This window comes from Lottia gigantea, assembly GCF_000327385.1.
Source record: "Lottia gigantea unplaced genomic scaffold LOTGIsca_7, whole genome shotgun sequence".
NCBI lineage: Eukaryota > Metazoa > Mollusca > Gastropoda > Lottiidae > Lottia > Lottia gigantea.
In genome coordinates this window covers 3,399,629-3,424,889 of record NW_008710370.1, presented here as the reverse complement: position 1 = coordinate 3,424,889, position 25,261 = coordinate 3,399,629, and the positions used below count along the sequence as shown (strand labels likewise).

The 25,261-nt window shown below is 33.5% G+C and overlaps 3 protein-coding genes across 3 annotated transcripts; 1 reads left to right on the top strand and 2 right to left on the bottom strand.

Moving 5' to 3' along the window:
- Positions 1-442: 442 nt before the first annotated feature.
- On the bottom strand, positions 443-5,973 carry LOTGIDRAFT_229463 (hypothetical protein). Its single transcript, XM_009065615.1, has 4 exons — positions 5,950-5,973; positions 3,597-3,914; positions 1,666-1,773; positions 443-999 (listed from the first exon to the last, which is right to left on the bottom strand). Exons 2-4 carry the CDS (start codon positions 3,873-3,875, stop codon positions 640-642), a joined length of 747 nt encoding a protein of 248 aa, XP_009063863.1. The 5' UTR covers positions 3,876-3,914; positions 5,950-5,973; the 3' UTR covers positions 443-639.
- An 8,200-nt stretch (positions 5,974-14,173) lies between these two features.
- On the top strand, positions 14,174-15,955 carry LOTGIDRAFT_229462 (hypothetical protein). Its single transcript, XM_009065614.1, has 2 exons — positions 14,174-14,269; positions 15,562-15,955. The coding sequence occupies exons 1-2, from the start codon at positions 14,206-14,208 to the stop codon at positions 15,933-15,935; spliced, it is 438 nt and encodes a 145-aa protein (XP_009063862.1). The 5' UTR covers positions 14,174-14,205; the 3' UTR covers positions 15,936-15,955.
- A 4,449-nt stretch (positions 15,956-20,404) lies between these two features.
- Positions 20,405-25,039, bottom strand: LOTGIDRAFT_155109 (hypothetical protein; the record flags this gene model as incomplete). Its single annotated transcript, XM_009065613.1, has 5 exons — positions 20,405-20,991; positions 22,746-22,875; positions 23,796-23,875; positions 24,562-24,692; positions 24,882-25,039. 5 exons carry the CDS (start codon positions 25,037-25,039, stop codon positions 20,405-20,407), a joined length of 1,086 nt encoding a protein of 361 aa, XP_009063861.1.
- Between the last annotated feature and the right edge of the window lie 222 nt (positions 25,040-25,261).

Sequence of the window (25,261 nt, the reverse complement as noted above, 5' to 3'; positions counted from 1 at the left end):
GCCAATTTCGATTCGTTTAGGCTAAGTCAAGGGCAATAACTCAAAAGCCGTTCATCGAAAAATTGTGAATATCGAACTTGTCCAAGATCTCATCAATATAAATGATCACACCAAATTTCATTCGAATCAGATGAAAACTTTATCGCGCTCACAAGCCAATTTTGACGCGTTTTGGCTAAGTCAAGGGCAATGACTCAAAAACCGTTCATCGAAAAATCGCGAATATGGAACTTGTCCAAGATCTCATCGACATAAAGTGAAAAAAACCTTGGAAGTCGGAAGTGAAAAAAAAAAACTTGGAAGTCGGAAGTCCTGACCCGCCTTTCGTAGTGATTGTTATCATGACAGTTTATGGAAAGATACAAACAGCGGTCAATTTTTTTTAGCGTAACAACAGATTAAATTGGTAAGTTTACCTTTCTGTCCGTATTGATATAATTTGACGGTCGTCATTTAAAATATTTTATTACGCAGTCTGACAAATACAAAAAAATACGTCCACTGCATACACCGATATATCGGAAGTATATCGCTTGAAGGCAAAGAAAAAAGAACGACGCTGTCTGTGTTTAAGCCCCCTTTATCTAATAAATTATGAATAAATACTGGCGCTATTTCAAGTTATTTGAGTTTTTTTGTTTAAAACCAATTTGAATCGCATACAGGGATTTTATACACATTTTCCAATTCTTTGTATAAGCTTGTTAAATATTTTAAAGCCACGCACGCTAATTGGTAATGGCGCTGGAACCGTTCAGAGCGAACTTCATTATCAATTAAATTATATTCAATTGATACCTCAGAATTGTCCATTTCTAATTCAAGAAAATGGCATATAATAGAGTGATGTACTTCCATACTTTCCAATATATCAACTATTTCTATCAAAAAATTCTGAAATTCATCGTCACTATCAGTAGAAGTTTCAACATCTTTAACACTTTCAAAAAAACACTTGATAACTCTCAACTCTCTGCCCACTCGTCTTACTGTTATGTTCTAAAAAAAAGTAAAAAATAGTTAACCTAGATGTTATCACAATGAGAATGGAAACTGTTAATGCAACGTCAGAGAATCGAACTATCTGACAGGAGCTGTATCTACATCACGGCAAATGACGTAAGTGCTGTGAATAAGGCTACATGACAAACTTTAAGAAAAAGAGAATATTTGCCTCATGGAAAAAATACCCTAGTTACGGCCTTGCCTGTTATTTCTATGCTAATTTCTGTTTGATAACTCACAAAGGAGTCACGAATCAAGTTTATCTTTCAATATGAAACTTTTTCATTCTACGAAAGCCTTAAAAGCACACCTAAATTAACATGTTTATACTTAGAAAAAAGAAATATTTACAGCACGTCATTTCACCAGAAAACGTTTTTCCTCAGTCGTTCATAGACTTCTAATACGGACAAATTCTCGGACCCACCCTCGTCGAAAATGGCATGGATCAAGAAGGCCTTGAATGATTTTTTGTGGAAATTTATCACCAAAAAATCCACAATATTTCACAAGAAAATATCTTATTTCAGATTGCTGGAAATAGCGTTTGCGCAATTCTTAATATTTCCGAGAGAGCCCCCCTTCCACTCTCTCTGCCATGGTTCAAGTAGTACTACTTTATTTGCAGATAAAATTCATCAAAAATTGTTACTTTCTTACCGATTCTATATCAAGCTCAAATTTCGGGAAAATGTTTGAGTCAAAAATGTCAGAACTCTTTTTTTCTAAATGTTCTCTAATCATTTTACTCTGAATTCTCTCATTTTCCTACATAAAATATAAGTAAATATATATGAATAAAAAACATGTAACGCTATTAACGAATTTTTATGTGATAATAACATTTGTATGAAATACAAGAAAAGAGGTCGAATACATAAAACGTAGCTTATAAGGAGAGGCTTGGCTAGAAAAAGGAAAAGCGGTTGTTAAATGAAACACATTGAGTTAGTTCTATGTCCAAAATACGTCGACATACGTCACATTACATTGAAGGAAGTTTAAGAAAAGATCATAACACGTTTTGCAATGGTTAGAAATAAGTTTTTAGAATGACCCGTGTATGATAACATGCGACGAAAATTTAGTGCAAGTATAAATGTGTTGACTCTCTCCGACGTATAACAGCGTGCTTCAGCCTATACAAAACTTAGCCATAATGTATTCGACATATGACAGCTTAAGCTGCGTTTCCTTTAGTACGGATCCGGTCCGGATGCGGATACGGCAAAAATCACTTTCATTAAAAAAAAGTAATAGTGTTTCCTTATATACGGGTGCAGATACGGTTCCGTATGCGGCATCCGGTACGGTTTTTCGAACCGGATCATGTGGCGATTGGTACGGAACCGTAAGCAGAACCGTGTCCTGAAACGCAGCTATGAAAACACAGTTTGGGCAGCCCGCACGGCAAAAAGCTAAAAATTGGTAGGGGAATTCCAAAGTTCGTTGTTTTTTTCTTCTTGTAAGAACCTTGACAATACCGGTCGAAAAGAGACCCCCTTCCGGTCAATAATCGTATATAAGGAAACACAACCTGTCGAGTGCCGTGTCCGCACCTGGACCGGAGCCGCACCGGATCCGTACTAAAGGAAATGCAACTTTTTGTGTCGTCTTTTTTTTTTTCATACGTTGGTCACACGCTGGTTAATCATCAATGTGCGGTTGATAAATCTACATGTCAGCCTTAACAAGAGTAATGAATTATGTCGCTTTCTCAGAAGATATTGACTTTCTAGGATGGAAGGAATTTCTTTACAAGTAGAAATGTATATGGTTATCTATTTTGGTCAATTGACACATTCCGGGTTGTGTCATCTTCCGTTTGGTTATGAAGATATTCACGAAATTGAACTAGAAATAATTGAGGATATCCCGTCCATCGCGCGACTTCGATTTCATGTTTAAGGCTGTAATTTTTTTAAACAGCTGTCCTATGAGGTTGCTGTAATGTATAAGGGCTGTATTACGAGCTGAAATGTCTAAAATCAGAATGAAAGTTCTGCTTGTACTGTGCAACATAATACGCCATTATTAATCAGTACTATGTCTAGATTGACGACGTGTTTCTTGTATATTGTAATTCAAACATCAGAGGCTGGTAATTTATAGTCAAACAGATAATTTTAAAAATATATAATTGTCCCGTTTTTATACTTTTGGCAAACCTCCTTCTTCAGAAACACTTCAGTTGTTTATAACATTTATCGTCTTTCCTTTACTTTTTTAAGTTTAGAATGATCATCATTCATTTTTATCATTCTAAACTTAAAATAAGTAAAGGAAAGACGAAAAAATGTGATTATCAATACTGAAGTGTTTCTGAAGAAGGTGGATTGAGGAGTGTTATACAGTTAATTTGTATAGTACTCAGATGAGTAAAATATCCGTGTAATACTTTTGTTATGGATTCAAATTGGTTATATTGCATAATTGCTTAACCAAAAGTTCGGTGTGTGTACAAATATAGCGCAAGTTTGTAAAACAAGTTGTATTACTAAGCATCATATTTTTGATTATGTTGCCACTAATAATAAGTTAGCCTTGATTGTTCAGTAAGATTAATTAAGCATAATATGTTAACTCCTTACCATTTTCTCCATGTAGTTAAAAACACGTATGACTAATCCAATAAGCAATGGTGACATTTCTGAAACACTTTCACACAAACTCGTAACTGGACCATCAACACAGTCTTCCTTGTGTAATTCATCATCATGATCTTTCATGAAATTAATATATTCCTCATATTTTTCTAAAAAGAATTTCTTTTCTTCTGAGAACAAACCGTGTGAAGCAATATACTTTATAATAGTACCAGTTGGTAAAGACATGATTCTCTTAGGATTGCAAGGGAAGCCACTTGACATTTTCCCTGTTCCTAGTACGGCTTGACGTTTACTGATTTACTGAAAAAAAGACGAAGATTATCATAATCAAATGAAGCATTATCAACAACCAAAGTTCTGAGGTAGTAAATAGTTGCAACATCAAACATTATACCTAGATAACATGATTTATCAACCTAAAGGGTGTAATTGTTATATCTACCGAAAAAATGGCCGAGGTGATAGAGCCTCATTAATCTCACATCACTTGACAAACCGATCCATGCAGTTGCAAACGAGTAGTAATACTTAACTTCTTAACTTATGTCCATGGTCATGTTAATGAGAGGGACTGAATCAACTCCCGCCCCTTAATCACCCTTCTGTAGTACAATGCCAGCGAATACTGATAATACCGGCTTCACCGACTGAAATAGCCTCCAACCCACGTTTCAAATTTTGACTCTTGTATACAGAAAAATTACTCGATTTACTTTGATTTTTCTCTTTCCCGTTTTAGTTTCAGTTTCAAATCTATGAAATATTTGACTGGTTTTGTGGCATGCTCTTTATATTTAGCCTTCAAATTAAGTTTCACAGGTTTTATGTTATCATTTTTCAAAGTTTAAACACATAACAGACACAGCGATAATCGCTCATCATGAGCAAAATTGAATACTTTCGAACTTGAATATTTCGTATGCTGTTTATTCATTAGAACACTAGCTGTGGTCTGTGTTACCGCCAGGGAATATTACATAATACAGTTCCTGTTGTGCAATAACATGACAATTACTACACAAAAGTGAATGGAATCAAATTGAGAATCCCCAGTCAGTCTGGGCAGAATTTGGGCGTAAAGAGTAACAAAGCTAACAAAAGGGATCAATTTAAGTGGTATCTCAACGCAGTTTGCGATTCAAAATGACCCCTTTTGTGATTCAATATTTCCTTTGATTAACCAAAAGCAAAATATGACGATCTGTATCAAAAAGAAAATTGTGTATTTTAAAGTTCAAAATTCAACTTGATGAGCGAAAATTAGAATTTGGTGTTAATAATCAATATTTTAATCTAAATTGGACCCTGACCAAGCTCAGTCAATACTTTTCTGATATTGATTCCCGTTCTCAAAATCCCCTCTTTTTTAAAATATAAATTTCTCCTCTTTTCAAATTTCACAGCCGTGCAAATTTCAATGGCTGTCATTTATTACTACTGTGGGTTTTCCCTATCCTATATTTCGGTACACGTTTACCCCGAAATGTCTACCTCTCGTGCGTTGTATACTTAACAAATGAAAAGAAAGATATATTTTCTTGTTAAATAATAATGTTATTCATTTATGTTTATTTAAGTACCTAGGTTTTAACTATGCATTTTATATCCAATTCTCATTTTTAAAAAAACGGTTAAGTTTTTTAAGTCAATTTTTTTTAAATGTTATGGACGATTTTAACAATTATACCACGAATTTTTTCAGTATTCAATATTTACAAATTTCAATGGTTGTCATTTATTTCTACTGTGGGTTTTCCCTATTCTATATTTTGGTACAAGTTTACCCGAAGTGAAATCTCTACCTCTTGTGCGATGCATACTTAACAAATGAAAAGAAAGATATATTTTCTTGTTAAATAACAATGTTAAACATATATGTTTATTGAAGTACCTAGACTTATACTATGCATTCTATATTTGATTCTCATTTAAAAAAAATGGATATATTCTTTAAGTCAACTTTTTTTATGGACGATTTTAACAATTCTAATAAGATTTTTTTTAGTATTCAATACATTATTTTCTTAAATTTCAAAATGAGACCTACTTTAATGTGTTTTATATTTTGTTGTCTTAAAGAAAATATATACAACCAATATATACATTGTTAAAAAAAGACATCCATGTCATGTTTCGTCGAAATCATTTCACATACGATGTCTCTATTTAATAATATCTAAAAACGCCTACACACAACAAATATTGTGGTTAACCATGATTAGTCCTGAATAATATAGTAAGATCTTGACCTGAAGAATTACTATCACACATTATTATAACATTTGACTTTCGATACAAATTTTATTAATATAATAAATACTAAATAAAGTGTTACCTTCTTTGTTAATGTTGAACTACAACTGTAACGCCTGAGAGGATAGTGGTTAATTATATCTTATATAGTATGAATGTAGGTCGACCTTTAAGGATGAACCCGGATTTAACTCCTCGAGATGACTTTGATGTGGAAAATTCAAGTTTATATTCAAGTGAAATAAATAAAAATTCCGATAATTTGTTCAGTTGCTTTTCGTTGTAGAGCCAATAAAATCACTTAACGATTTCGTAATACACGTTGTAATAATGACGGCCATGCAATTAAGTAAGAACGGGAAGGTGGGATAGGCTCACGTGCTGAGAAAAGGATGTTTTTTTTTCATATCAATAAATTAAATCATTAGTATGATGTAGGGGGTTTATAAATTATTTACTATTCGATATGAATGAGAAATGAGGCCCCTTCAGTTTAAGATTTCTTATCATTGAGTTCTTAAATGCTTGGTGCTGTTTCCCACTTTTAGGACAAGAAATAATATCGATTATTTTGGTTGATGAAACTACATTTAGAGAAACTGTTTCGTTGAATTTTAATGAGATTATTTTCAGTTGGCTCTCGTAACTACACTTTGGCTGTCTTTGCGACAACGTGTGTCAATTTTATCCCATCAATGTCAGTTTTCTTAACCACCTATTCTAAATTATGGCCCATAACTTTAATTTAGTTAAAATATGAAAGGTAAAAAGTCCCATAATTGTCTCAAAACTTATTAAAGTCATAAGATATGAACGACATTTACTAGCGGAGAGTTCTTATAAAAAAAAATCAAAAAGAACCCGGGGATATAATAGGCAAGCCAATAAAAGCAAACATTATTTTCTCGGGCCAATTTTTTTTTTTTAAATGAATGAGGCAGGAAGTTCTTTTTTTTATTGGCTTGACATGCTAGTGAGATGGTTTTTTGTTTATCGGGAAATAGGCATGATGAGGCAATATAATTATAAGACCAAATATAGTACTGAACAATTAAAACATAACATAGATAACGGAATATGTTTTGTCATAATAATAAATACAAAGTATAGATATATAAACGAAAATAAAGATGGGATGTTGGACTAATAAAATGACTTGACTAATGACTTAATAACTCATCTCATGTTTAATGAAAATTATCTTCTTAAAACTAATAATATTAATAAATGTTAATGAAAGGTTTAAAGTAATAGGGTATCCAATAAGACTGCCTGATGCTATGTTAAGCTAAAACATGTTACTCAAATCACTCTTGTTGCAATCAAAATATAGTCACCAAAATACTACTATTACGCAAGATAATAACCCCACCACACATACCAAAGATGAATAACTTGGTAGAAATTAATAAGTACAAACAGAGAAACACTATTTCCAAAAGATTGAAATAAACCATCCTGTTTGGTATCCAAGGTCCAGGTGAGACTATAGTCTATAGAGATGAAAACTAACCAGCAACTCACTGGACTGACTACCCTAAAACAATTGTACAGGTCTAGGATGGATTACTTCATAAAGAAAATGGAATAAACGATCAGGAATTAGATAAAATATAACCCGCCAAATGGACGAGAAGGATTGTTAAATACTAATGAGCTTTAATTCGCTACGAAGAAGATTGTAATTCAAAGACTCAATAAAGATAATATTTTTTTTTTATAACTAGGATGCATTTGACAATGTTAAAGACAAATTCATGAAAATCCTTGAAGCTGTTTCTGAGACATCATCATTTTAAAAGTCCTTTTCCACCTGCCTGGTATAATCTCATTAGCCAGCAGGCCAACATCCGGTTATTCTAAAATTAGACACCCGACGTCACAAGTGAGAACCTTTGTCAGTGATGTGTATATTGAAGCGGTAAGAATTTCGATTTCTTAGGTTAGCACTCTTAATTCGCTATGAAATTGTTAATGAACATTCTTGGAGAGACGTCGAAGAAGATAGATGGAGAAATATAATGCATTTAAACCCTGATTCAGAAGAAAAACACACCACCAACATCGAAAATGATATTCATCATGATATTGGGCCTATTAATAGTCATTATTGTGCCATGGATCCTCTCATGCAAATTTCAAAACTAGAAATCCCTACCAAAATTTGAATCCTACTGTTTAAAAAATCTGTGTGATTGAAAACGAGAAGATTTGAACGACAAGTGTAGAAAAGATATAACAAAAAAAAGTCCACACCAAAGAGCACCTTACATCCACCAAGAAACAAGATGCCATCTCAGCCCTGTCTGAACACCTCATCAAGTGCCCATCCCACCACATCATCTGGGAAGATAAATCCATCCTTGCTAAGACCCTACCCGAAAACAAGCAAAGAAGAATCCGTGATACCCTTGAAATCCACCGCCGTTTCCCTGAATTGAATAGAGACACCGGACTTTACATTACACTAATCCCATTTTTAATTACCTTGTTAATTTTTTCATCTTTCTTTTCTTTATCCCTCTGTTGTAATAGTATTGGCTTCTGCCTCTTTGTCCTTGCCCACTTTATTGTCTGTACTGATCGCATTGTCTTCATTACCGTTTTTCTTCTGTACATAGCTTCTTTCTTGTTATATACCCTCATGTTTACCTCCACTACTTCATTTCATCTGATGACGACACGTGTAAATTGTGTTGAAACGCTGTGCTTTGTTATTAAAGAAGTGAGTTATACCATAATATACCCCTTGTGTTTTTTGTTATAACTATAAAACGAATGAAAACAAGAGATCACTGATTGGGAACATCTGGGTCTACCAGCATTGACGTCTTTAACGTCATGTTAATCAAGTATCACAAACATTGAGCTTGAATGCAAGATGGCATCTCGAGTTTTGTAAACTTTGGAGGAATACTAGACCTTTGAATACTATTTCTTCGAGATGTGATGGAACAAAATTGATAGAAATAAAATGACAATTTAGCGGATTGGATCGATATATAGAATTTCGGTGAAATAATTTTTATAGTGCCCAGAAATTCGGAAATAATTTCATTTCCAGTCGTAATTCTAATAGGCCTAACGTAGACCGGAATTTGGACAGTTTCCAAATATTCGACACAAATTACAAAATTTCATAGAAATAATTCCCAATGTTACTAAGTCATCTATCCCCAGGGTAATTTTTTACCATATCGGACAGTAAAACGTTTTTGAAATGAAAATATAAATGACGCCATTTGATATGACCAATTTATGTGAAAACTTGGGCCCCCCTACCGATGTGTGTGAGTGATTTTGGTGTCTTAAAAATCTGCAATCGAGTGCAAAAAGAGTATGGCAGCGGAATTTTGGTTATGCTTTTTTATAATTTTCGGTTTCGGTGACCTTGAGACCTGAACAAACGTTGTTACCCCTGACGAGATCTGTCAAAGTATTCAGTATTGTCAAGCGATGTTAACTTACGGTTCTAGAGCCATTAAAAACCGATGCCTGCATTATGATGAATATTCAGTCCTATCGATCTTTTAAGTGTCTAAAAGTCTCAATCCCATGGGCTTCCCTAGTTTGACGGTTTGTAGTTTCGTCTTCTGGGAGGTCAATTACTCTGCGCTCAATAGGGGTAAGGATAAGATCGTCTGATGAATGGTTGTCCAAGTTGAAATGATCAGTTTGTCTTTCTTTTTGACCAAACATACCAAAGTTTTAGAATTGGGAACCCGCTAATTTTGGCATTTAGTGGCTCAATGAATGAACCCTCATCTTCTGATTCGGAGTCAGAATCCTGTTGGAGGTTGGCACTTGCTGAGCAGTCTTCTTGCAATCTCTTGCCAGATGACATCTTCCTGACACACATAGCATTTCCTCTAGTTTTCAGACTGACCCTTGTACAATCACCGTTGATGGTATCGGTTTTATCAGTTTAGGGGAGAATTTGAAGCGAACCCCCTTATCCATATGAGGGAATTCGCGCCACATTGCCCTTTTGATATTCATTGACACACAGTACTGTGCCATAAAGTGGAGTATACGTTTATTCTCCATTTCAAATGGAGCCCCATACATAGCGATCCTTAGATCTGGGGGTTTGTTTAAAGATGGTACGTTATTGGCTCTTTTAGTTAGAATAGGTTGCCATTCATAACGCAATGGAGTGAATATAATACATCCAAAATCAAAATGTGTCACAATCTGTAGTACAATATATAAAGATATCTCTTACTCAAAGTTTTATTCCCTAGGAGGACTAAGCAGGCCGTCGGAACATTATATGTCCAGCCCTAACCTCCGCTACAATAGAGATACCTTGTCTATAAGAGTACTAACGCGTACTTACTAAAACATGAAACGACCAATGAAAACGTGAAAAGGACTTGGAACCGAGCAGAAAAACGACCAGGAAACGACCTCAAACTATATTGCAATGAATTCTAAGCATGTTAATCAGGCCGAAAAATCATCAATCATTTTTAAAAAATGTGCATTTTCGAAATAATGAAACATTAAAGTGACCCCTTCTTGATGTTTTTAAATACCCTCATGTCAATTATTATTTTCCTGATTCTTCTTTTTATCAGAAATGTAAGTTGGTTTTGAAGTTATTTAGGGGAATAGGACTGCGTTCGTAATCTTTGCTACCAGTATAATGTCGTTTAAGACGAAATTTAAGTATGTTGACCTTTTACAAACTTAATGAATTAGAGTGTCCCTTTAAACTTAACGGAAACACAATATAACAATTTTGTTAACTTTGTTATACAATGTTATACATCAAAATGTGGTTTAACACGAAACGAAATCTTAAGTCTTCATAATGACTCGAATTCTCCATCTACAAAGTAACAAAGCGATCATCCTTGTCGATGATCCACTCACTTTCTTCCTATCTGCGTAAAGAAATCAGTCAGTGAGCAGCGGCCGTGGGATTTGGGAGCAGTGCACTTTTATTTTTTAACCCGCGTCTTTTATTTTTCTGAGTTGATTGTCTGTGATATAACGCTCATAACCCACAACCAATTCATTTTGATGTATAACATTGTATAAAAAATTTAACAAAATTGTTACATTGTGTTTCCGTAAAGTTTAAAGGGACGGTAACTCCCAGATGTGACGTCATTGTCGCCTTGCATGTTTGTCCGTCCACAATTGCTCATAAACATTCAGGAAGGCACAATTCTTGAGTGTTTTGGAGAAACATATAATTATTTGTCGTTTGAGTGAACGAATTAGTCGTTGTTCTGAAAGTGAAGGTTTTCATAGAGATTAGAAGTTGATTCAGCGAGGTGACCAAGCAGCAGAGAACACGTAATAAATTTGTATTTAAAATTTTTGTTCACGTTGTGTGTAAAATTGAATACTTTCTTTGTAAAATTAAGTATATTTTTAGACATTTTTATGTATTAAAAAATTTTCTGATAATTAGTCGTTGTTCTGAAAGTAAAGGTTTTCATAGAGATTAGAAGTTGATACGTGCGCCCAAGTATCACTCTGGAGATTTTCTTTGCAAGAAAGACTTGATGATCTAATCTTTTTGTAATGTATATATTGAGAAGAGGCTAATTATTGTATTATATTGTAAATATTTATGTATGACTGTTTGTGTTTATGGGTAGAGTTAAGTTTTTGTCAGCAGCAAGCAGCAAGGTCACTCATGCTTGTATCAATAAATATAATATTTATATATTTTGTTAGTATATGAAGAATATTTAGGGTTGTGTATGTTGGGAGGGGTAGTTTGCAAACGAATCACGTGGAAGCGAATGTTGACTTGTCATGTACCAACCAACTCATCAACCACTTGGAAGCGGATGTTAACTTGTCAAATACCTACAAACCAACCACTTGGATGCGAACTTGTCATCTATCTAGCCACCCTGACTTTGATATGTATACAAATCTCACGATTTTAATCAAATGAGAAATTTTCTTAAAATATATTATTATAGATTATTGTGCCTATATTTATTACGTCACATTTTTATCAGTATATTTTGACCTTTCGGGATATATTTCGACATTAGTCTTAACAAACAAACAAAAACATTATACATTTTATAAACATTCACATTTCTCATTAAAATTAGGGGGAGGGGGAGGGGGTCTTTCCCAGATACTACCCCTACCTTCCAGACACAATATGTGTTTGATTCTCAAGGTTGCTTTTCTCCATAGTTTGTAACCTAAAGAGCCAAGTTGTTGGTAAACAAATTGGGACCTGAGTTAACAAACTAAAACAATAATTGAAACTGAATTGAAATTGTAACCCCACGAATCTATAAATTATATATTATATTGTATATCGTCACATATTTTCTATGTTTCAATACAAAGTTTAGTGAAAATATGTGACTAACGTTATATTGTGTTCAACATGTATAATATATACAGTCATTAAATTTAAATGATATTGTTTAAATAAAACATAGCTAAATATGTGACTAACGATGTTTTTGTTTTCCACACCATCTATTAGGTATACAGTAAACAAACAGAATTATTGAGAGTCATCCAGGCGTAAATATATGGCATTTTACTATTTTCATATAGTGCATCATTCGTACGATGAGTTCAAAATTTAAATATCTTGACATTGTCAAGATGCCCTACCACTCATAACCTTTATGATGTAATTTAAACCAAATACTAACGATCCAAACCGATCAAACTTTTATTACTATTATGATCCAATAAAATAGCCTGATAGATGAGCTGAGAGCTGGGGAAAAAATCTCAAGGAAATTATTTTCGTTTTATTCGAAAATACATGCCTAGTAGACTTTCCAAATTACAGCAGTAGATCCCCCCCCCCTCACGCAATAATTCCTCCCTATGGTCTTCCAATTCCTCCGATGTTAAAAAGCACTGCGTTACACTATAAATTATGTATGCTTTACATTATGAATGCTTTACATTATGATCTTGTAGCATTATGAAAGCTTTACATTATAACTACTTAACTGCATTATGGATGCTTTACTATGCGAATGCGTTACATTTTGAACAAGTTGCATTATGAATGCTTTACATTTTGAACAAGTTACATTATGAGTACTTTACATTTTGAACAAGTTGCATTATGAGTACTTTACATTTTGAACAAGTTGCATTATGAATGCTTTACATTTGAACAAGTTGCATAATGGATACTTTACATTTTGAACAGGTTGCATTATGGATGCTTTACATTTCGAACAAGTTACATTATGAATGCTTTACATTTTGAACAAGTTGCATTATGAATGATTTACATTTTGAACAAATTGCATTATGAATGCTTTACATTTTGAACAAGTTGCATTATGGATGCTTTACATTTTGAATAAGTTGCATTATGAATGCATTACATTTTGAATGTTTGAATAATTTGCACCATCAATGTGTTACATTAAAAATGTTGAAGAATACGTTACATTCTTCCCACGTTACATGATGAAAACCTTCCATTATGTTACAATATGATTTCGTTACATCATAAATTTCTCAAATAAGAGACGTTTAATACGTTTTGTGATGAAATGTCACTGGCTTAACGTACTCTTACGTCACATTTTAGCAGCTATTGTTATTATCATTATTATTGATAGTCACATTATGCATTGGTACAATTAAAGAGATAAAAGATATTATTATTTCTAAGGTAATAGGTCAAAATATATATGAAGAATCCTGAAATGAAAAGTGTTATCGTTTTTCTGAGCCACCAGATATATTTAAGAAGATGTGAAAAGTAAATGGGACGCTTGCTTTAATGCTTTTACATTCGACTCCTTACCTTACCTTAACAGGACAAAGAAAACACTTGTTTGTCCAATTATCTTTCTTTCCAAACAAAGAATGACGAATTATATTGCCTTTCCAAACTCTCATAGAGGTATCAAGGCGTTAATCTATCATATTAAGCAACATCAATGTCAAAACTCAACCCCTAAAGGCAGGATGTAAGGTTAAGGGACACATTTTCAAGATTTTAGCGTACAGTTTTCACAAATGCAGAAGGAAATTAGACCTAAGAAAAAGTGCTAATATCCCTTCAACAGATTTTCAGTTTGCAAAATCGAATGAATATTTGACTGTATATTTGAGAATTTGCAAATAAAAATAAAATATTAATGTGCCATATTTGCAATTAGTACTTTTTCTTTAAATTTCACGTGTTGAACATTTTTGTGAAATATTGAAATAAAAAAAAGTTTGATATCTGCTGGTATAAAAAATTGTTTGCAGTATTTGAGGCAACATCTGTCCAGTAGGAGGCTTTGTATTTACTATAAATCTGCGACCAAATCTAGCATTCGACAGTGTATCAGTAAGTCTTGAAATTGCTAACGTTATAACCATGAACAACCTATTATGCTCAGTATTGTTAATCTTCGTAACAGCAATAATCCTTATTGATGCCCGTAAGTATTTAATTTTATTTTCTAATGTGGTAAACGTTATTTGTCAATTAAATTTTAAGTCAAGTTTTCTAGATCTGGATTAAACTTCTGTCAGCTTTTTACCGATAGACGAGACTGAGACTGAGTTCGAAGCACATTTTGCAATTTGAAAGCTTTGAAACTAATACGACGCCTAAAAACATCTTCAGCTATCTTTAAGCGTTAAAGGTTATTCAACATATACTATTTGTATGACATTAATTTATTCGAAGGTGACATTCCCTTCTTCCCCTTATTTTTCAACTTAAAATCCACCCAAAGCTGACAATTTAATAGCAATCCCGCATATTCAATATGGTTCTAGTTACACAAGGTTTCCGTATGATGACGTTATCGAATGATCAGTGAATTCTGTTGTGATTTTTTGTAAATATCGCGTAATGGCTTACTGCGAGAAAATTTTAATGTTCATAGTAAATCCTGATTCGGTGCTATAAATATATAAAAGGGGTGATTGTTGATAAATCCTATGTCAGAGTGACATTATGTGTTCTAAAGCTATTCAGTCATTGAGGCATAAAATGTTTTAGGTTGGACACAATTCTTTTAAACACTAGGTCAGATAGGCACAGGTAATTAAGGCCCAGTTAGTTTGGCACATTGATATTAGAGTACCTAAATAAATATGCGCCTAATTTAAAATTTGCCTAATTAAACTGTGGCTAAATGGCCTGTGCCTATCTGACCTAGCTGAAATTGTGCTTTAAGTACTACTTGTAAATATTTGTGCCTAAGTGATAATGAACCGTTCTTTGAGAGAGTCACTAACGATATTCGTTATGATACCTATCTCAGGGAAACTGAAATGCTGTGACTTGAACTCAGTGGAGGCACCAGACCCCCATTGAGTCCGCCTGTTCACTATCTGTAACACCAGCCTGGGTACAAATAGTGGACAGATTGACTCAATTAGGGGACAACTGTCAAGACTGAATTCAAAATACACAACTTTATGGAGGCGCCAAAATCACGAGTCTCTCAAGTAATATATTAAGGGGTTCTACCAAGAAAATTGGCGAAATATTAAATTGATTTTGCGCATTCTGACACATATCTTGGAGCAAAAATGTACTAATTTTTAAAAAATAAAGTGGGGGGTTAAGCATAATATCTATGATTGCATGAACGACAGACATCTGACAGAAGTTAGAAATGATGCACAATGAAGGCATAAACTTCCCCGGTACACATAAAAAAATTACAAAGAAAAATTACAATCACTCGTAAGATTATCTCTTTCATTTACATTTCAGAATGCAATTACATATATACAAATGATAAATATTTAGATCCTGAGGCCTTTGGAAGTTCAACCTTGGAAGAAGACCAGAGTGGTTGTGATCAACGGTGTACTACCAACACCCAATGTACAGGCGCATTTTTCGCTCCAGAACCAGTCAATATTTGTTATCTGTATGAAGCTCCACTCATTTCCTTATATCTAGATTTAGATCTGACCCAATGTGAAGACAGTTGCAACCAGATGGACGAATGCATAACGTGGAGTTTGGGTGGACGTTTTCAAAGATGTCTTCTTTTTAACGTTGACCTGGACAACTTACCCAGTAATGTCGGTCAAAGAGATGCTGATGGAGAAACCATAGCAGAAAAACAATGTCTGAAATAAAAACTATTTATAACCATAAACATTTGTTATTACTTTTGTTTCATCAAAATGAGAAAACTGCAGCGCGAACACGATATCTGACATATTTGTCGTCCCTTCCGTTAGAGGCACCTTTTTTGGGGCAAGTTAAGATACTATTTGAAAGTAACCAATCATTTTATTTCAAGCTTATATTGCCCTGAAAATGAAAATGCTATAATGTACATCAATGTACATTCAAAATAAAACAACTGCAGTCTATTTGGTTTTGAGGAAGAACAAATTATAGTCATTGAAACTATGCAAATCAGCTTTGTATTGAATCTATTGTCGCAAACAGTCCGCCGAGATACATGCTAATATTTGCCGACTTTTTGCGTAGAGACAAAATACCGTGAGAAGGGTTGTGATGCCTTGTGATCATCGCAGAAAACGGAATATATTCTGCGTACATTATTGCGAAGCATTGAGATCGTCTACCTTTTCCATCACCAATGGTTCTCAAAGCCCATTGGAAATTGAGGCTTTAAAGACAAAAAAACAAAAACAACTACATCCACAGGCTTCGCGTTATTCTGACACAGAGCTTAACAGTTTTGATTTCCCGCTAAAAACTGTTCTACAAAGTATCGTGACAGTGACGTTTTTTCATATCATAATTAGCCTTTGTATGTGTATCGGGGACACCTATGACTTCTATTTGGGACATTCCAATTATTTATCCGATTTCAGTGGTTCCTGCAATTCCAAAAAGATTTAACCGGAAATGACGCAGATCCCTAAAGTGAATTCATAACCAACACAGACAACAATATGGTAATAATATATGTTATCTCCCTTAACAGAATGGCGGCATTTCTAACTAAAAATTGCTAACCACCTACAGAGTTTACAGACAAAGAGCTGGGCGCTCGGAATAACTTTCCTAACCAAAAATTACAGATATTCGCCGCTTTCTAGAAACAACCGTTTTCTCTATACAGGTTAAACATCTGGTCTTGAAAACATTTGCCTAAATATGACGTCATATACAAATATTCATTAACCTACAGTTTTCAACAAGTTGAAGGGAACTAACTCCAGCAAATAATCATTATCGTTTGGACCACAAAAGACTTACGATTAAAGGGACTCTTACTCGGTTTTCAAATGGCGATAAAACATCGCACAACAAAACTGAATATACCATTGGATAGATCTCATCGAGAGCTATAAAATTTGTTCAGGTCACGATATACGATATACTATTCATAGTTTCAACCAGAAAAAATAAAAATTCAAAAATCAGCTTTTTAAATATTTTTTAGTAATCGATAGTGGATTCCATAGACATCAAAATTAAACACATCGGAGTATCCCTTAAGATATTTTATAAGATATTCCAAAAGTTTTTTTTTCAAATATCTTCTTCCGGAAGTTGAAGTTAGCAAGCGAATCGCGTCAAAACCGGAGCGATATCGAAATTTTGCAAAAATGTCTGTCAACCTGTAATTCAATCACAATAAAATTGTAAATGTTAAAAAAACCGCAAAATATTAAAGTGGTATTCCGCTTTTTTGTAAAAAGTTTTCATAGAAACGTCGTTAATTATACCTGAAAATATTTCTAACGTGTGTTATTTATATCTATGTATCTTCTTGATCAAACTGAATTTGTTTTAAAATGGTTAATTAAAAACAGAGAGTACTTATTGTTAATTAAGCAGTTTGACCAGTATTGGTGTTTGGATTTATAATGGCTCGATATTATTATACAGATAACAGGATGATAGTCTTAGTCCAATATATTAAGTAGGCCAATATATACTGTCAATTTGATTGCCTGCTTACAATATGATCGCTGATGATAGAGCAGCTGGCTGGTGAACCTCTACGCGAGCCTCTTTCCTGTTGTTAACTCACTCATGCTCAATTATCTCACCGCACCCATTGACTCCTTCAAAATGAAGTTTTAACAGAACAATCGACATTTTTGTTAAAGAGGGTGGAGGTTATAAAAGCGTTTCCCCCTGTCAGTGATGCAGGTACGAGGGGCTGACATGGAAAAAGCGTTTAGTCGTTCGGATGGGACAATAAACCGAGGCCCCGTGTGCTACAGGCTGTGCACGTTAAAGATCCCTCGACAGCTGGAAATCGAAAAAGAGCAGGCTAATGCCGCTGTCCTGGCAAAATTTACCTCATTGCACCCTGCATGGCGCTGCCCGTCTTCATTAGCCCACATGGTGCAGAAAAGTAGGAAGTAAAACTCCATTTCATTTTTAAAGCAATCAATTTGTTTAAAATTTGTTTTGGGACAATACTCGTATAAGTACGAAGTTCGTAATAATTTTACATTGTGTAAAACTGTAATCTGTAATCGTGGGCTATGTAATGTTTTTTGCAAATTTTCCTGTGAAAAAAGTTACGAAGGAAACATTTTCGTGCTCTTATATTGACTTTTCGCTTGACATTGATATATCTAATCCTCTCATCTCTCTTACTACAGTTCGAATTGGAAGGAACAGAAACTCCACTGTTCATCGACTCTCAAGGATGCGTTGTTTTCATAGTTTGTATCCTCCAGAGCTATAACGAACTTGGTGGCAGAATGGAACTGTAAAAATAAATTGAAAATGAATTGGTATTGAATATTCATGAATCTCTACATCAGTATTAAATCGTATTTTTGTAGTAATTTAATATCGTCTCATAAAAAAGGTCAAGTTAAAGTATGGGACCAGTGTTATTTACCATACCATGTATAATACATATATTATACAGTTAAGTCACTACGGTATCTTATCAGTGTCGTTTAGACCCGAACATCTAGAAGAGGTTAGATTGTCTCTTAACCGAAATTTAAAGATTTGATGAATGATATAAAAACAAACTGATAATGTCAGGAATTTCTATTTCGTATATATCATATTTCAATTTATTCTAAAATTATCTCTTGTCAATAAAAAGTGTATCTGAAATATGTGACTAATGATATATTAAGTTGTTTGGCACACCGGAAGTTATTCAACCGGAAGTAGATTTGAAATTCAGTCGCTTTCCTGTTTAAAACCGAAAATGACGTACAAAATTTATGATAAACATTTCGCTTTAATAATCACATGTCAAGACAATATGTCAGTGAATTATACTATGAACAAAACGATGACAATCATGCTGAGTTTCATGGTTATGATCCTAATTATGTTTTTGATTTTAACTATTTAGATGTTATTTGATTGTTACTTTTCGCCCCTTCTGAATTATTTGTTAAATTTAAAATTAATAACAATGATATTCACTTAAAGATGGACACTGTTGCAAAATACAATGTCCTACCAATGGCATTAAACACGTGGCATATATATTTAAATGTTACTAATTCACATAAGCTGGCAAAATTAATATACAACAGAATCGCGAAATTACATAATATATTTTTGTCATGTTGTAAATAGTAATGTTACAAATTTGCTTGGGTTACAAGATTGTTTATCATTAGGTTTAATTAATGTTAATCATTTTGACACTCTGTCATCAACATCAACAACTGGTGGAATCACGGAGTCGTATATTTTGAACTGTTATCATGATTTGTATATAACAAACTAACCTCTGGCCAATTGTGCGAGTTATTATTTTATTTTCAGATCAGATCAGAAGAAAATACCCAACAGTTCCAGACCGCTGATTCTTAATGAAGTATTTGCTCCATTCCTGACCTTCCCATTAGGGAGAATCAAAATCTCCCTTCTCTTAAAATCTAATCAATATACTTTACTAATACTATATATCAAGTTTCAACAAGATCGAATGAAAGCAAATTTGACGCAATTATACTGAGTCAAGGGCAATAAACCGAAGCCGGTCATCAAATTATCACCTTAGTCGAACTTCACCAAGATCTCGTCAATATTCAAAGCATATCAATTTAATCAAGATCAGATAACAACTATAACCATCCATGCTAGTAAGGTTATCAGGACCAATTGTGTTGACACTAGCTTTTTGGGCGGTTACAACCCTGTTAGAAGAATTGATTTAAAATTGCACTGATATGATATTACCTTTATGATAACTCTTAATTTGATTTTTATTTGAAGTCGTCTTAAGCAGATCCCTTTCGTAAAGGAATCATATTACTATTTTTGAAAATAATTTAAGTCTGCTAACCAAAAGTTTAAATTTATAAATTCAACTTTAAAAAAAACTCACTTTGTGAAGGCTTTAACTATAAGGAAAAACAGGAAACATTTGGTTGCTTGCCTTAAATCATTACTTTATAAAAAATAGTTTAGTGGGAATTACTCTCTTTGCAAATAGTATTCATGATCAAAACCCCCTTGGTCGATGATACTCCATAGAAACGAAGTTGGTCATCCTCGGTGGCCAAGAAACTGGGCAAATCAACGTAGTTATTTTTGTACTAAACATTATTTATTAAAATTAAATTACGAAAACGGCATCGATATTAAAACTCTTGTTATTTAGAGTATCAGCAGTTCAAGGTAATAACTACGGTTTAGTCGGTATCTTCACCTTTTGGCGTGAACCCTTTTGTGTGGGATTTCGACTCGATCTGACAATTCCTGGTGTCAGCTTATCCAATTGCTTACTACTGGCAGTAACTGCTATGTTTGGTCTTTTAATTGTCTTTATTAATTTCTTCTCAAATAGATGATTTGAACCTATTCGTGTTGCCACATCCTGTTTGTTGACATTAACACTTACTGTTCTATTAATAGTCTGATTTGGTGATTTGCGTGTATTTGAACGTTGCTGTGTACTTTCCACATCGCTGGCATTTTCTTTAGCATTCTTATTTTTAAATGACCTTTTGATCCTTTTTAATTTCAAATTGATAAAATTTCGAAAATGACTAGTGTTAAATTTCATCATTTTCAAATGACGCCCTAGAGTGGCAGCATCGAGTAAGACGACTAACAAAAGTACGGTGAGGAGAAGAAAAAGTCCTAATAGTCCAAATACAACAGCTGAACCACGATAATCGACGGCGCTTGTCTGGTGACGTTTGTACAATGATGTTTGGACTTTGTCAACTGCAAGATATTTTTTGATTCCTTCCACAAGTTCACCATGATCTAAAAATATATTAATACGTAATAATTTACATCTTCCATAAAGAAAAAATTAGTTACGTTTGTTGTAGGATAAATCGCATAACGGTTTCACTTTACTGTATACAGCCAACAATGAAGCACCAGAACAGCAGCACGCCTACCGACTACTAAGAGAAATATTTCAGAATAAAAGAACAAGGGTAGACCAAATAGTGTGGTACCTAGAGATGTGAGGGCATGTTAGTAAAACATGTTTTATACATAAAATAAATAGAAAATGTCGATATCTGAGTGTAAGCTAATTGTGTGACAAAGATACGAAGATTTCTAAAATCTGAGGTATTTAAAATAATTATTATAATAAAATATTCCTACCATATAGCCACTGAATTGATAATATTGGTGCAGGTATGAACTGATCTGAAACAAATGTAATGTAAATTGCGAGGTTTTCAAAATTCAATAAAAATTAGGCTCAAGCGATTTTAAAATTTTAATTACGATTGGAACAATGGGGTATACGGGAACTTACTCAAGATTCGCTTCCACGACAAAAAAAAAAAACCGATAGCTTGCAAGGTAAGGTAATATACGCCCGCTGGCAGCTTTGATTTTAAAATAAAATAAAAAATGTTGGCAGTGCAGTAACATCCACAGTATGAAATGTTTAACCTTCAGTCATACACTTCTTTTGAGTGATACTGAATACTATTATCAAGGCATAATACGATAAAAAAAAATGCGCCTTTTAGTGTTAACTAGCTATACATTAAAGCGCTTTCAAGAACGAGGTCAATAACTAAAAATGTTTTTCAAGTTTTGATTTCAATAGGGTACATCCATTGGTGATAATAAGCAATTTCACAAAGTTTCTTCAAAATTCATCGAGAATTGTGCCATATAGAATGTTTACAAGCTAAAAATTGAACAAGTTTCCAACAACAGGGGCAGTAACTCATATTGAAAATTCTTCTACTTTTCTAATTTTCAATAGGGTTTATGTTTGTGTGATTGCAAACACTTACACCAAGTTTCGTCAAAATCCGTCAGAGTTTTTACGAGCTAAAATTCGACATTGAATACAGCAAGACCTATAGGACTAAATATTCATCATAATGTAGGCATAGCACCCTTTGTTGTCCCGTTCAATACAACCAGCAATCGAGCAAGCAAGATAGTTCATGCCCACTATAAGAGCCTTCAAGAGTTCCCCCATGTCTATAAGCAGAAAATGATAGTTGCATATTCAAAAAATAAGAAATTAAATGATAATATTGTTCATAGTAAACTAAAAACAATCAGTACATAACAGATACTATACTTCTTTTTTTTTATTTTTTCTAATTTCAGATCAGAATAAGAACAGAAGAAAACCCAATATCAAGACCCTTAATCCTAATGTCTAAATAAAGTGTCTGCTCCACCCTCGGTCTGTACATTTGGGAGAATCAACCCTCCCTTCATCGAAATCAAACTGAACACTTTTCTGATTTCAATAGGGTTTATTCTTGAGTGATTAAAAACACTCCACCAAGTTCCTTTTAGATCCGTCAACAATTATGGACGGATTGCAAACATGGGTGACGCCAATATACGACCACCATTTCATATGGGCGTATAAAAACTATTCCATAACTATTTCAGCTTTAACCATGCTCTTAATTATCATCATCATATCGACAAAGTTTGAAGTGCATTGAATAATATTAGTATTTTCCCATTTTAACTGGCAGGTATCACGATGAAGTGGTACATCCTATTGATCAAATACTCACTTGACATTATGAAAAAGTAAATTTCATTTCCGTAGGTCAGTCTGGTATAATTAAATCCTATACTTTTAGCTTTAGTTGTTGCTACGGGGAAGAATTGTTTGTCACTACTTGAATAATCTGGACGAAATACCTGAATTGATAAGTAATGGCCCATAAAACATAAGAAATTCAGCCTATTTTGTAGGAGAAAATACAAATTATAGACATTGACAAGCCTGATAAAACGGACAATAAGTTTAATAAGGTATTGATTTAGCCTGGCAAATATTATTAATTTATTATTAAACAAACCTTAACTGGAACTGAACATTTGTAAGTTATTATCAAGGATGTATTCTCTTTCATTTTCTAATGTTTTTTAAATTTCTTTCAACTCTAATGCTTTTCTGGGAGCTTGAATTCTTAAAATATGTACCTCTTCTTGGCAATTGGAGCTTCTATATGGTACAAAATTTACGTAACAGCTATCAGATGTGCTTGTTTTGAAACTAACAAACTTGATGAAATTGGTTGCTGTAATTTTGCCTAAACCAATACCATAGATATATCTTGGCGTACCCAAAAAACATATCTGAAAATCAATGCCTTTACTGTATCTCTTGTAGAGGTCATGGCGGTCTATGTGCCTAAGCTATCTTATGAAATGGAAACATTGCTCTTGCGAGAAATATTCATCTTAAGTAGTAGTAGTATACATGTATATTGGTGATATCTCTACAAATATATTTCTTTAAAAAGACACATTAAACAGATAAGATAATGGCAGGTATTTCTGAAAATTAGGATTTTATCTTAAATAAGATATAATTTAACAATATTTCAGATCCTTCCCGAATTGAACACTATCGTTTGTCAGTTTTTTTTTTCACTTTTCAATCCAGTCTGTTTTCGTGACCACCATATATCACAATTTTCGACAATTTGATCTTATGTTACTTAACGTTATAAAATATGCTAATGATGTGTGATGCATCTGTATTAAATACGCATTAATCTGTTAGCTAAGACAAATCCTTGACAGTCGAAAGTAAAAGTAAAACTTTCTCTTACCTTATATTCTTCTCCTGTTGTTAAATAGGTATCATACGATTCCGTTTTAATCCTTTCACTGTTGGCAGAGTAGGACACGCCTGGAATTAAATAGTATATCACTCAAAATGAATTACTCTGAGGCTGAAGACTTAATTGAATGTTCTCAATCATTGTATGAAACTTTATAACGATATATTTAAATGTGTTCGAATGGTTCTTTAGATTGTGTTCGAATGGTTCTTTAGATTGTATTCGATATCATAGAAGTATACAGTCTGGTAATTTTACATTTGGAATTAAAGACACTATCTTCCCGATGAGATCGATCATAATGGCTAATTTTTCTATTTCAAAATTTTCTTTTCATCGGTTGAAATTTTTAACATTAAAAGGAGAGCTATTCATGAAATACCAACTTAATTTGGAGGAACAAGAGTTTTCACTGTTAGAAAATGACAGTACTGAATACATTAATCTACAAACATCAATTTCTAGATTCATCGTTGCTTCATTTATTTACATTGTAATTTACATTTAAGTTACATGATAACCCGTCAGTAATTGCGCCTTTTACCGTGTTTACGAATTTCAAAAAGAACTCGTTTCAACGAACAAAGCAATACATACTGTTTAATATTTTTTAATTATTATAATTAACAATAGTTATCATGGGTGACAATGGGTGTAAATATACTATTACTGCAAGTTAATATTGAGTAGCCTAATGCCGACCATAACCCAGTATGACACTTAAAAATATGTAGATAAACTCGTTTTTACTTACTACTTAAATCTGATGGGTTTCTGGCACTAGTACTAGAGAAAGCCATTTTGGGACCAGCGTTATCAGACCATTCGACAGATAACCACTTCCTTCCGTTCTTTCTCGCCACCGATATCATCGATTCATTAAACCTGTAAAAAAAGATTTTACATCAGATGTAGAAAGTTTATAATCCAGTAGAAGGGTAGATACAATATTTCTGCATTAGGTTTTTGCTTTTTGTCCTGATTAACTTTGGTTGGTGATTTGATATTCATAACCTGCTGCATGCCAGGCTTTAAGGTGAGAATAAGAAAATAAACTAATAAATTTCCTTTAACCTGAGTACTAAATCGTCTTTTTTTTTCTCCATGATTGTATCTTCTTCTGCAGATATAAGTCTCTGGGCTGCAAACCAGCTCTCGGGTTGTTTAGTTGTACATGTAGAGTTGAACGCCATCGTCCATAATATCTCGCCCTCGTCGTTATGTAATGCCATTCTCACCTTGATACAGAAATAATAAATCAAGAAATGACATCAATTGCTTCTGATGTGTATATGTCATTTACAATTTGTCAACTGGTTATGTTGAGGTGAAATTTACTTTCTGCGAAGAGATGCCCAATTCTAAAGTTGTATCTTTAAGCCATAACTTTCGTACCTTTTTTGGAACTATGGTTTCCCATTGGTTCAATTTGGCGTTTCTATAATTTCCATCGT

Excerpts from the sequence above, each read along its gene's own strand:
- LOTGIDRAFT_229462 (XM_009065614.1), top strand. The coding sequence starts at position 14,206 with ATGAACAACCTATTATGCTCAGTATTGTTAATCTTCGTAACAGCAATA. Across the intron at positions 14,270-15,561 it reads AATAATCCTTATTGATGCCC|AATGCAATTACATATATACA; the intron begins GTAAGTATTTAA and ends TTTACATTTCAG.
- LOTGIDRAFT_229463 (XM_009065615.1), bottom strand. The coding sequence starts at position 3,875 with ATGTCAAGTGGCTTCCCTTGCAATCCTAAGAGAATCATGTCTTTACCA. Across the intron at positions 1,774-3,596 it reads TTAACTACATGGAGAAAATG|GAAAATGAGAGAATTCAGAG; the intron begins GTAAGGAGTTAA and ends TATTTTATGTAG. Across the intron at positions 1,000-1,665 it reads TTGAGCTTGATATAGAATCG|AACATAACAGTAAGACGAGT; the intron begins GTAAGAAAGTAA and ends ACTTTTTTTTAG.